At 45.3% G+C, this 13,685-nt stretch overlaps 1 protein-coding gene across 13 annotated transcripts in view; it reads left to right on the top strand.

The window, feature by feature from the left end:
- GATA3 (GATA binding protein 3) overlaps positions 1–13,685 on the top strand; it is an 85,750-nt gene that overhangs the window by 18,106 nt on the left and 53,959 nt on the right. For 2 of the 13 annotated variants that reach the window (XM_053258306.1, XM_053258296.1), the window contains exons 1-3: positions 1,701–2,266; positions 2,465–3,038; positions 11,606–12,145. In XM_053258306.1, coding sequence (XP_053114281.1) covers positions 2,798–3,038; positions 11,606–12,145 — 781 coding nt within the window. In that variant the 5' untranslated portion in view covers positions 1,701–2,266; positions 2,465–2,797. Of the gene's footprint in view, positions 1–232; positions 579–1,522; positions 1,668–1,695; positions 2,267–2,464; positions 3,039–11,605; positions 12,146–13,685 lie in introns of those variants that run through there. The other 11 variants (XM_053258299.1, XM_053258303.1, XM_053258297.1 and 8 more) reach the window with 10 other exon arrangements.

The following is a 13,685-nucleotide window of genomic DNA, read 5'->3' as shown; positions in this document are numbered from 1 at the left end:
CAAAAGCAAATAAAGCCGTTTAAAAACACACACACACAAAAAAACACCTTCCCTCTGATGTGCATTGCAAAATTCTGTTCTCCCCCCCGTCCCCGCGCCCCGGCCTGGTTCTCCTAAGCATTTTCTACCCCACCCCCCACTTTGACTCTTCTCGTTCGCTCTGCTTTATGGAACGTGGGCTATGGGGGAGGGGGCGATGTGAGCTCAAGGAGTGAGGGGTTTGGAAGGAAGATGATACAACTTGTTGCACACTTGGGGGAAAGAAAAAAAAAAATAGAAAAAAACCAGACACCGAGCGACCAGCTCCTCCCGGTTCTTGTGACTGAATGAACCACTAGGGGATGCAATGGCTCAATGGACAGAACGTAGAGAGAGTAGTCAAAGTTCGAACGTCAGGCGAGCAGCCAATCCCTGAAGACTTGGCAAGCAGACTGCTCCTGTTGCTTCTTGATTGGCGGAGAGGGCGTCCCTTCGCCCTCCCCTGCCCCCTCCATTCTCAGGAGCCAGCGGCTTGCGGACCAGAGGGAGGACTTGGGGGATAAGGGCCGGTGCAGGTTTACTTTGTCTCCTCGGACCAGGTGGCTAATTATGGGATGGTCATAATTTTTAGAAACGTGGGGTGGGTGGGTTACGATTTAGAGTTAACTTTTTAGACGGACTTTCTTTCTCTCTGTTGCTCATTTTCGCTTGCAAGGAGCAAAATAGTCATGAGTTCTATCATTATTTTCATCTTCCCAGTCTTGCATTACATATCTGTTCAGTGGGCTTGCGTTGCCCCTTATTTTATTCCCTGGAAAACGTGCAAAAGGGGGCAACGCTTTCCTCTCACTCTTAAATGGCAAACTTTTATTTTAAACACTTTCCTCACGAACTAGAGACTGATTCAGCAGACCCTCCTACCAACACAAACCTGCCACATTTTAGTTAGCATATTTTAAAAACATACTCCCCCGCCCGAACCTGAGCAGGGATATATGCTAAATCTGCAGAATTCATCATATAAACACTATATCCAGGTCTGTGTTTTTAGTTATACCTTCCTATTCCTTCCTCTGAAATGTCAGCCCAATAATCCATAGGTGTGTTATGTACCTGGAGGAATGGCTGCTTTCTCAAATAATACAGAAAGAGAGAGAGAGAGAGAAAAAGAGAATAATACAGAAAGAGAAAGAAAAAAAAAATTGAGGGGGGAGCACAGAAGTGGCAAAGTGCATTTCTGGGTGGGCGCGCTGTCCCACTTATTCGATTTCTGAAACAGAAATGGGGGCGGGGGGCGTACAAGCCACTTGGGGAGGGGGCGTGCATGCCACCCCACTCCTGCCCTCTGGAGCCGCCCTTGGAGGGAATAGAGAGGGATAGTCTTTTTCCAACCTCCTCCCCACCCCGCAGTAATCGACTTTAGAAGTTCAATCCATCCTGGGGATGGCTAACTTTCTCAGAGACTTAAAACATGGGCAGGGATAGGTTCTTTCCGGCTTCGGTGGGGCGCGGGGAGGGGAGGGAGGGAAGGCGTGCTGCTCTGAGTTTTGGAGGGGGACCAGCAACAGTTCGCTTCCTTTTGCTGCGCGCTCTCTCTCTCTCCAGCCTCCGCGTTCACTGACAGGCTCCTCCCCCTCCCTGCTGATGACAGTGGAACCTCCTTAAGTTGTGTCTCGACACAGCTGTCTGTGAGTACTGAGCCGGCTGGCGCCATCCTGGTTCTTTCTGAAAGAATGCCTTCCCTTTAAAAAAAGAGAGAAAGAGAGAGAAAGAAGTAAGGGGGAGGGGGGAGAGAGAGGTGGGGGAAAGCAGGGAGTACGATTTGAGCCGATCAAGTTCTCCCCTGGGTCCTCCCCTACAACTTTCCCAACGCTGGTTCTTTTCCCCTTGCGTTTCTGTAAGAACCTCTTCCCCTCCAACTCTCCCGCGCCTCTGAAGCTGAATTTTCCTTTTCTTTCTTAAAGTTGCCTTCAGAATCATTAAATAGCAAGCCGAAGTCGCCTTCTTTTTCTGGGCATCCCGTTTTGCATCCTTTCCGATCGGAAACCCCACACCCAAAGAGCCAGATCTCAAACCAAACCACACACCAGCCCAGACGCAGCAACTCTTTTACCGGCGCTGCTTAGGTGAAATTGACCAGACAGTGGGGCGGGAAAAAAAAAAAATTCCCAAGAGCCCAGCGGCAGGACGGCGGCTGTAGTAGCCCCAGTGAGAGCTTCAGCTCTGCAGCTTCACGCCGAGGCTGCAGGGACCGAAAGAGAGAGCGGAGCGTTCGCTTTTCGGATAGGTGAGTTGCTAGGCTCTAAGGAAAAGGAGGAGGACTTTAGACACACACAGAGCTCTTTGCGCTGCCTTTCCCGCGCCTTAAAAAGAAAAAAAGGAAAAAGTGGAGAGTTTAAAAAGTTTTTTTTTAAAAACTAACTTTCTCTCTCTCTCTCTCCTCCCCTCCCGCCCCCTTTGTTTTTCTTCATTCTCCTCTTTGCAGGTGATCAAAGGAAGAGAGGAGGAAGCTTGCGAAGCAGAGGAAGAGGCAAGCTGGGAACATCCTGCGGGTGGTTCTCCCGACCTCTCGGTTTTCTCTCCCGCTTCATGGGAGACGCTTCTTGAAGCAACCCTTCCAGCACTTTCCCTTGTCCATAGACACTTTCCGACACCCCAACTCGTCCCTCGACTTTATATGCATTTTAAGCGAGTTGTTGGCGGCTTCTAGTTTTCCTGTCCCTCTGATCCCCCCCTCCTTCCCCTCCTCCTTTTTGCACGGGGTAGAGGATTTTTTTTAAAAAGCCACCCGCCACCGCTTCGTGATCGTGAGAACAGCATGGAAGTAAGCACGGATCAGCCTCGGTGGGTCAGCCACCATCACCCGGCCGTTCTCAATGGACAGCACCCGGACTCCCATCACCCAGGACTGGGCCATTCCTACATGGACCCCACGCAGTATCCTCTGACCGAGGAAGTGGATGTACTTTTTAACATCGACGGGCAAGGCAACCACGTCCCTCCGTATTACAGCAACTCCGTGCGGGCTACGGTGCAGCGGTATCCCCCGGCCCATCACGGTGAGTTGCCCCGCAAGAGAGCCAGGCTAGGGTTCGTCAGATCTGCCTCCCCCCCGCCCCCCGGCGAGATCTGACAGCCGGTAGTAAGCCCCGGAAACAGAACAGAGCGGCGCTGTGTGTGTGTGTGTGTGTGTGTGTGTGTGTGTGTGTGTTCTTTCCCCTCTCACTTCTGCACGGTTGATCTTCTCCACTGTTTGAATGCAGCCGAGAGAATCCATTAGCAACTGACATTTCTGGGAAAGGCTCTTAACACGAGGTCATGCAGACCCGGCCTGGCAGACGATCCTAACCCGCCCTCCCGCCCTTCTAGACGAGATCGTACTGAACTCGGCAGCGCGATCCAGTCCGTGTCCCAGGGTTTCTGCGCCCCGATCCTGTTGCATATTTACTCGGGAAGGAAGTCCCTCTTTAAGCCTCAGCAGTAGGACTTACTTCTAAGCAAGCGTGCGCCGGTGCATAACTCGGAGAAAAAGATCACAACACTTGCAAAGTTGCCACTGAGTTTAATGGGACGTGGCCCACGTCACGTGGGTTATTTACTTTTACACTTCCAGTGAAACTGGTGGCGCTTTCTTCCGTGTAAATGTGTGTTAGGCATCTCGGGTCCAGTTCTCGGAGGGAAATGTGTGGCACAATTCAGTCCGAAAGCTTGGAAGCCCCATCTTGATTTTTTATAGAATTGTCTTGAGTAAGAATGGAAATCTAAGTGTACTTTCTTGGGAGTAAGGTCCGCGGAACTCAGTGAGGCTTCAGAAGACATCTAGGGTCAGACTTCAAATCTGCTTTAAATATAGCTTTCAGCTTGCTTAACTGAGTTATGGATCGGGACATTGGCCAAGCAGGAAACTAGAATGGGCGCGATCCACCCCAAATTAAGCAATTCTAAAAGGTCCTATTGATTTCGAGAGGATTAAGGAGCTCATGCTCGAATCTTGCACCCTTTTACCTGAGAACAAGCCCCCTGGAACACTGTGGGACTTGCTCCCGAGTAGAAATGCTTAGGATGAAATCAAGGTGTTTTTTAAAAAAAAGGCTTCACCCTTGGGCTGGATCCTGGCTGTATTTACTCTCTCCACTTAATAATTACACCCCGAACCACAAGCCGAGGTGGAGAGAGACTGGACACCCCCCCCCCCGCCTTCCAGTGCAAAACATATTTACTCGGAAGTAATTCCTGCTGAGCTCATTTGGGCCATATTTCGGAGGAAATTGACCCAGGCCTGCAACCAAACAGTTCCAAAACTTTCCAGAAATTCTGGGTCGTTAGCAATTTCTCCTCCCTTGGAGTTTTTCTGGCTGTCGCGTCTGGTTTTTAATAACAACAATATCAATGAATGTCACAATATACTCTTTTGATAGTGTTTTCGAAACTGCTCCATTAACGTTAGGAAGAGGGAGAGATAACAAATTGGACAATAAAGAGAAAAAGCAACCGTTCTAAAATAAGGAAGGGGAAAAAAAGGTTTAATGACATTAGCCTCCGGGGTGAGATGTTGGAATTAAACCTGTCAAGGAAAAGAAATGATATGATTGTCTCATTGGGACGGTGTCCTATTAGTATGTATGAATCTGTGCTGAATATTCACAGGCCAAAGACAATGAGACCTTGTTAGGACCTACCGAGGTTCACAATGTGGCCTGTCAGTTTTCAGGTGACACAGAACTCTTCCTCTATCTATCTAACTATCTGGATGAATTTATTGGGCATGACCCAGCATTCTGGATATAATTATTGGGCACATTTTAAGCATTCTTTTATTTCAGTTGAAGAGACATACAGTAGAATGTTTCATAACTAATAAGGCCTATTGCGTTCAATGAGACTTCCTTCCCAAGAAAGTATGCTTAGGATTGCAACGATGTGCCCCAATCCTATGCCTGTTTACGCAGAAGTAAGTCTCATTGAGTTCAAGGGGGCTTGTTTCCTAGGGGCTGCCGCCTTAAGCATGTGCATAATAACCCCGTTAAAATCAATGGACACTAAAATGTCTTTAACTTTGGCTGGATCGTGCTCATTGTATTGGTGTTTGATTTTAACACGCAGCCCTGGAGGAAGGGATCTGTGTGACTCAAAAGCTCGCCCACCTCGACTACAGGGCCTATTTTGCTGTCTCTGAATTGTATTCTGTCACGATTATTAAAAATTCACATACCAAAAGGCGAAGCGTGGAAATAGATGTAGGACTAGACAAAAATGCACGCATACAGACAACTAAGGAGAGTATGATTAACTTGATGTTTGTTGTGTAATATATAACTTTTGCTATATATTATAAAAATAGAGAAATAAGATAGAGAAAATGAGGCTTTTAAAAAGGTACTTTTTATTTAACAAGATCCCTCTTGAATTGTCTTCAAAATCGGGTAATACAACGTTGTGGGGTTTTTTTTTTTTGAAGGGAATACACGGTACACCCCAAAGCACAGGCTGGTTTAGGCAGAGAGCTGAGTAATGCCGCACACAACTCTAGTGGATTGAGCAAGCGATATTACTCCCTGATTAATAATTGCCTTGCCCACCTATTAGAGTCTTTACAACATATTGCAAAAATAGTTAACCCTTCCCTTCTTTGTTGCAAAGCAATCCCTTTTGATCTCCCTTGAATATGTTTTACTCTTGCATTTCCTGCCCGAGAACGTTTTCACACGTGAAGTTTAGAGCGAGTTGCAATGCAGCCAAAAGCCACAAACCTTAATTGTTTCGAAACGCGTATTAGATTGAAAAAAGGTTCCCTTTGAATCCCGCATCGGCAACGTCTATACATGGCAGAACTGGCGTTAGAATGGCTCATTGTGCTTTTTAATGTCATGGGTGAAAGCTGCTAGGTTGGCCTTTGGACAACCGGATTCACAAAATAATCCAGCCAAAGGATTTTGCGATTCAGGCTGCCTGGTTCACCCTTGAGTTCACTGACTTTCCAAACGAGTATGTTAAGGAGAGAGGTTCTATTTATTATGTAGACATAATAAATAGGGGACTTAAAGGGGTCTTTAAAAACAAATATATTAACTTGGTTGGCTAGGGTGCTGCGCCATACTTTTTCTTTCGTGTAAGGTGGAAAATAAAACCTCTCTTCTCCTAACACCCCTCTGTATATTTAACTTCTGTATAATTCGCAACATCAATAAACATGTTACAAAGTTCGACTAAAAAGTTGCCAGTTTGACTGCTTTACCCATTAGCCTAGACTGCCAAAGCACCCGAAGTACTGTCAACCTAATCCATCAAACGATTAAGAGAAAATGTAGAGCTGGAATCTTAAATCTTAAATCTAGGCTGGAATCTTAATCACACTTAAAGAAACTAGTTTCCTTAAAATTCTGAACTTCTTTTGAGTAGACATAGTTAGGATTGGGCTGTTAGTCCTTAATTATAAATGTATTATTTGGAGGAAGGAATTTATATTTATTTCAGTGGAACTTCCAGATTACAGGCCAATCCAGAGTAGATTTACTTGGAAGGAGGCGCGATCGATTTTAGTGCGTCTTTATTTCCATCATACATGTGTTTTGAAGTGGGAGAGCTAATCTGTTAATAATACCTGGATCGTATCTTTAAAAAGTATAGAGGCCATTGAAATTTGCTCCAGAAATATATGCTAGATAGGAGTGCTAATACTTTCAGGACGATCCTGTGACAATTTACACCGAAGTAAGTCCCACTGAGTTCAAGGGGGCTTTCCCTAAGTGTGCACACGATAAAAGCCTCAGATGGGATCGGGGCAGTTTGTGGCTAATAAAATAAAATAAATAAATAAGTAAGTAAAACCAGTTCAAGATTCCCAGGAAAGTTCTGCAAATTCTTAAAAATCAGACCTTGTATTTCTGAGGAAGAAAAACGCTTTTGCTTCGGTGTATGTGTCATACTAGAAAACTGCCTTATTCATCTCGATCCCTAAGACCATTTATTTGAAATTAATAACCCTGTACTTGGTTTTAGTATGATTTGTTCCGATTTATTAGTAGCTTTCAGCTATAGACAAGTTGACTTGAAATATGACCCACTGATTCCGACTAGACTTGAGTGGAGATTCTTTACAGAGGAAAACTCCTGTGAACAAAATGCTGTTTACTTCCGAGTAAACACGCCTAGGATCGCGCTCTTTGGTTGCATTGCAATCCTTTGCTAACTTACTGGGGAGTTAACCACGTTGTGTTCAGTGATATTATGAACAGTTTATAACGCTGCGCTGCAGTTTTTTGTATACTTACCTGGGATTGTCTAATTGAATTAAGTGGAAATGTGTAATCATTTGACTTTAAAATAAGGCTGAAATCCTAAATAGTAATTTATCGAGAACTTAAAATCCCATTAAACCCACTCAGGCTTCTGAATAAACAGGTGTGCCGGGGCGGTTCTCAGCCTGTTTACTCAGAAGTAAACCCTACTGAGATCAATGAGATCATACTGAGCATGTAAGCCTCACTGAATCCAGCAGGTTTTACATTCAAGTAGACCTGCCCGCCTAGATCGAAGGAAAAGTCCCACTTACTTTCCGAATTAATATTATTTTGAGATGCGCGGGACACACAGAAACACTTTGGGAGTTAGCAGCAGTCAACAACTTTGCCTAAACTCGACTCTGGCCTGAATGGTGGATTGCCCCCCCTCCCCGCCCCGCTCTGAAAACCAAGCGGCCAAGTTTGCTTGCAAAAGAGGAAAAGCCACTTCCCAAACAGTCCTCGCTGCAGGCTTTTGTCAATTTCACGAGGCCTCCTGGTTTAAGTGGCCATGCAGGATTGATTGGGGAGGGGACTTTAATTCCGTTCTGGCCAAGGAGCGGGGACTCGTGTCGGAAGAGAGCATCTGAACAGAGAGGCATCCAGCAAATGATCAGGCTAAATACAGTTTAGTCCAGGGGGCACACAGGGCATTCACTCCTCCAAAAAAGCTTTCAAGTCGATCCTATGACCTATGCATGTTTACTTGGAAATTGCTTGCTTCCAGGCAAATATGCACAGAGTCACAGTCTTTTTACCCACCTGACTAGCTCACAGAAACAAGGCCCTCTTCACACATTACGCAGAGGAAACTCTGCCTAGTCCTCAAGGCTGCCCTTTTATGCATGCTTATGTGGGAGTAAGCTCCCTTGACCTTAAGGAGTCTGGCTTCCGAGTAAACACGCATAGGATTGGGCTGTACCTTGGCGCTAGTCTTGGCTCTCTGACCCAGTAGGTTGCGAACTGGCCAGATAGAAATTGAGCTGGCCTGCTCTTGTGCTTTTAAAAGAACTATGGCAGCCATCCACCAGGTGAAGCTTTTCACAAGCTGGAAGTCTGCAGCTGCAGCATCTGATTGAAAAGTTGTCGGTACTACTGAGGAGTGTCTTTGTAGGACACACTGTTGTATTCACACTTTACACAAGTATAGCAGTGTGCCTTAAAACCTAATGTGTTAAGCTCTAACCATCAGTTGACACAGGAGGGATTTACCTCCCAGAAAATGTATATGAATACAAAGTGTGGTTAAGAAAGTACACCCATTTTAGTGGATTTCCTTCCGGGTAAGGCTGCGGTTCTAAGCATTCTTGTCTCATTTAACTCATGGGCATATGCTTCTGAGTAAAAATATTTAGAATAAGGGATGTACTTATTCTCAAAGAAATCCTGATCATATTTACCATCAAGCAAGCCCCTTTGAACTCAGTAGATCTTACTACAGAGTATTCAGGACAGAGATGTAAGTGTGCTTGTTTACTGTCCTACTTACTTGGAATAGACTCCGCTGGAGTCAATGTGCCTTATTTCTCTGTATATGTTTAGGCCAGGTGGGTTGAAATGAGGATTTGAGTCAAAGACCTAAATGCACTCTTAATCTGGAGAAATTACTTTCATGCATTCTAATGAAATTGACTTCTGAGTCATGAACTTAAGATCTGAGTGTTCTTGGGCCTGACTCTGACCCATATTGACTTGATAATAGCTTTCAACCCATATGATGCTGTCTTATAGAGTCCAACCATTTTTTTTGTCTTGCTTAGTAATGCCTACACTGACTGACAGCAGCTCCCTACAGTTTCAGAGAGGGGTCCTTGCCAGTCCTACCTGGAGATGCTGCCAGGGACTGAACCTGGGACCTTCTGCATACCAAGCAGGTGCTCTGCCACCCAGCGAAGGTCTTCTCTTTCTTAGTGTATTTGAATGTAATTGACTCCACCACATCCTAAAGCTTTTCTTGATGATAAATCCACCTGATCAAACTGGGGTGTGCTTCTAGGCAGAGCTTAGTTTCCTTTTGAAATAGCAGCTGATCTTAAAACATATCTACTGTGTTGTGTGTGTGTGTGTGTGTGTGTGTGTGTGTGTTGTGTGTGTACATGCAATACCTGTGTTTGGTTGTTCTATTGATGTCAGCCAAGACTTGCTTCCACATAAGTGGGTAATCCCCCTCTCCCAAGAAGTCACGCAAAAACTCAAAGTGGTACGAATTTGTATTGATATATGTAAATGGCCCCACATGCTTTAATGAACATTTTTTCTGGGGCAAGGAATATTATCTCAAACATTTACTATTGAAATACATGAAATTAGGTACATGTATTTTATTTTTGGGCACCAGGTTGGGCCTTTTACCTCTTCTCTTGTTTCCTTCAGTCTCTGTGCTACATACCCCTTTTGCTTGAGAACTGAGGTGCCCATATATTTAGGTTTATGGCATAAGGAGCTTATACATCCTGAGAGATATCCTTTAAGGTACTGGGAGTACTAATGAGGTGTTCACTTATTGCAGTGGGGAATAGCAGGGCCCTTAATAAAACCCACAAGCCCCACATCCTTCTTCCCCTCAAGTTAGCCATACCTCACCTCACTCACAGCCCTCTAAAAATAATACCTGACGGGACTGTCACAAGAAGTAAGGTGGCTGGGGTCCCTTTGACCCCACTGTAATTACATCATCATCATAATCTGCATCTAACTTGCTCCAAAGTAGTTCTTTCAGAGACTGTCCCAGAGTTAACTGGATGAATGTCACCTTTCCTCTTCCTTTGTAGTTGGTTCCTTGGTTTCTGAGTTGTATCTTCAACAGGGAGGTCATTAACAAAATCAAAAACTGTGTTCTACTTGGGTTTGGGAGCTGTGTGTGCTCCCAGCTTTCGGTTGTATGGAAGCTAGAGGAAAACCTGGGTAGAAGTGATTGTGTGGAAGTAAGGTAGGAGGAAAGGCTACCCAGGTTTTCCTCCTAACTTGCTTCCACACAATGAAAAATTGGGAACACACGCAACTCCCAGACCTGGGTAGAACACAGTTCTTGATTGTGTGAATGTCCTTAGTGTCAGCTTGATGGTAGAGGCAAAGTAGGCAACTGTTTAAGGCTTCAAAATCAGCCCCCAACTCGGTAAACCTCTCAAAGAGAGTTCTACTGCCTGTATTTTCAAAGGAGGTTACATAGGAACATAGGAAGCTGCCATATACTGAGTCAGACCATTGGTCTATCAAGCTCAGTATTGTCTTCACAGACTGGCAGTGGCTTCTCCAAGGTTGCAGGCAGGAATCTCTCTCAGCCCTATCTTGGAGATGCTGCCAGGGAGGGAACTTGGAACTTGGAACCTAGATGCTCATCCAGAGTGGCTCTATCCCCTAAGGGGAATATCTTACAGTGCTCACACTTCTAGTCTCCCATTCATATGCAACCAGGGCAGACCCTGCTTAGCTAAAGGGACAAGTCATGCTTGCTACTACAAGACCAGTTCTCCTGGAGGTTGAGAGGAACAGCTTAGCAGCTTGCGGATTGGGTGATGTCCCCTGTTCCAGAGGATGTGATTGAGAACCTTCTGGTTTCTATCAGCTTCCCCGCGGCATAGGCACAGTTGTAAAGGGGAGGAAGTAAAGAAATGAGTGACAGACATTAAAATCGAAAATGCAAAAATGGCATTCTGGTTATGAACATTCAATGTGTTATACCACTCAATGTATGAGGCGATGCCGAGGGTTACAATGCAGCCAAAGTTAAGCGCTTTCAAATCTCTATTGCTTTCAATACATGCATCCACTTCTTCCACTGAAACCAATAGGATTTAAACATGCTTAACCTCGATAGGATCATGTCCAACAGCTTTCTCTGGTAGGATCATGGCCAAGGTATTTATTGGACAGAGGACAAGGTCTTCATTATTATTATTATTATTATTATTATTATTATTATTATTATTATTATTTATTATAAATTTGATTTCTATACTGCCTTTCAAAAAATGGCTCAGGGCAGCTTTACGGAGAAACAACAAACAAACAAGATGGTTTGTCCCCTAAGGCCTGTCCCCTAAGGGCTCACAATCTAAGAAGAAACATAAGATAGACACCAGCAACCGTCACTGGAGGTACTGTGCCGGGGGTGGATAGGGCCAGTTGCTCTCCCCCTGCTCAATAAAGAGAATCACTATGTTAAAAGGTGCCTCTTTGCCAAGTTGGCAGGGGTTCTTTTGCCTAGGATAGCAAAAACGCCTGGGCCAGCCCTGGTCTTGACATGTATAAGGTTTCAGATTTTGGATTGCCGGAAGATTTGAACTTGGGGGCATTCTGTGTTGGGACCAAGCAACTAACAGGGCTCTGCTTGTCTTCTGTCCTAGCAGGTGGCCAGGTGTGCCGTCCGCCATTGCTGCATGGTTCTCTCCCTTGGCTGGATGGGAGCAAGGCTCTGGGAAGCCACCACAGCGCCTCCCCGTGGAACCTGAGCCCCTTCTCCAAGACCCCCATCCACCATGGCTCACCTGGACCTCTCTCCGTCTACCCTCCGGCATCCTCCTCCACTTTGTCCGCGGGCCACTCTAGCCCACACCTATTCACCTTTCCGCCGACCCCTCCTAAAGATGTTTCCCCGGACCCCTCCATCTCCACCCCAGGCTCCACTGGATCCAGCCGGCAAGAGGAGAAGGAGTGTATTAAGTACCAGGTGTCTTTGCCCGACACGATGAAGCTGGAGTCCTCTCATTCCCGGAGCAGCATGGCCTCGTTAGGAGGGGCCCCTTCTTCTGCTCACCATCCCATCAGCACCTACCCTTCCTATGTCCCTGAATACGGCTCTGGACTTTTCCCTCCTAGCAGCCTGCTAGGGGGGTCGCCTACTGGCTTTGGGTGCAAATCCAGACCAAAAGCACGTTCCAGCACAGGTAGGGTCCTTAATGGATTCTTAATGTTTGTTTGTTTGGAGTAGGAATAAATAAATAAATGCATGAGCAAAGATTAAGGAGGAGGAGTAATCGTTTGAGTAAACAGGGCTCAGATAGATGCTCTTCCAAATGCGCTTCCTAGGCAGGCAGGCTGTGGCATGAATCAAAAACCAGAGGCCTAAGACAATAGAACATTTTTAAAAAATGGGTCAGAAGCATACACATAAGGACATGCCAACCTGTCCTTATTTTCCCATTCAGGCGAATGGAAAAAATAGGGACATGTTGGCAGGTTTGCACACGGTGATCAAACAATGCTACCAAAATTCAACAAAGAGATTAAACAGATTATCTCAGTTCCTCTCTTCCCAAAATACTGCTTCCCACTTTGATTTTTTGCATCTGACGCTTCCTTTAGAAAGATTGGATTAGTTTAAATGGTCTCCCAAACAGGCCCAGAGCGTTCGGTTATAGCAGGCTAGCACAACATAAGGCCCAGGGGCTAGAGCCGGCCCACACAAGGACTTTTTTTTACTGCCCCCCAGGTATCCTGCAGCATCGTAGGAATTGGAAACTGCCTTACAGCACCATCCTGTGCGTGGTATTTCTGCATTTCTTGGAAATACAGTGTAGCAAGCGAGCATGCCTATGATTGCAGACTGAATGCGATTTACTGGCCATTATCCTTGGTTAAAAATTATGGGTACCTTAGTGAGGGGAAGGATCAACCAGAATTGCTTTCATTAATATTTTTAATGATACATTTTAATATAATGATTAATGTGCTGAAAATTGACCTCAGCCCCCACACACCAAGTCATGGTTGGTTCTGGCCTATTGGGACATCGCATCAGGGGTCACCAGTCTGCTCATTTTTGTTTTAACGGGGTGCTCTAGAGGCAATGCTTTCTGGACTGTAATCACCTTCTCATGATGACACAGAGAGGGACTCTTTCTTAGATGTACTGAGAAAAGACAATGGGACTACTCATTTCAGATATCAGTGGCAGGAAATGTGTACAGTCTGTTTTCTATGCACAAGTACATAAGCGACACACTCTTAGATTTTCTATGTATACCTGCAAATAGAGAAATGGGTGCTCCATGCCTACAAAACCGTTAAGCTAAACTATGCTGGTTTAAACGACATCAGGGGTTCTCAACCTGTGGTCCTCCGGATGTTGCTGAACTACAACTCCCATCACCCCCAGCTTCAATTTATTGTGGCTGAGGATGATGGGAGTTCAGCCACATCTGGAATACCATGGGTTGGGAACCCTTGAATGATATTATGCTGATTAGGTTCCCTCTTCCTTCTGCTATAGGAAATGTCTGCATAAGTGTGTTAGAAAGTTTCTCTCATTCAGACAAAGGTCTGGCAGATCTAATGCAAATTAAGTCAACCGAACTTACTTCCAAGTAAGGTCATTTTGAATCTTGGCTGAAATTTTATTTAAAGCCCAGTTACCCAGGGTGACTTGCTTTGTCATAAACATGCAAACGCTTACAACCTCACATTTGCATGGGAGGAGAAAAAAGC

This window comes from Hemicordylus capensis, chromosome 5 (genome assembly GCF_027244095.1).
Source record: "Hemicordylus capensis ecotype Gifberg chromosome 5, rHemCap1.1.pri, whole genome shotgun sequence".
NCBI lineage: Eukaryota > Metazoa > Chordata > Lepidosauria > Squamata > Cordylidae > Hemicordylus > Hemicordylus capensis.
Note: the sequence above shows the minus strand (reverse complement) of the source record. Positions and strands in the feature narration are given on the sequence as shown.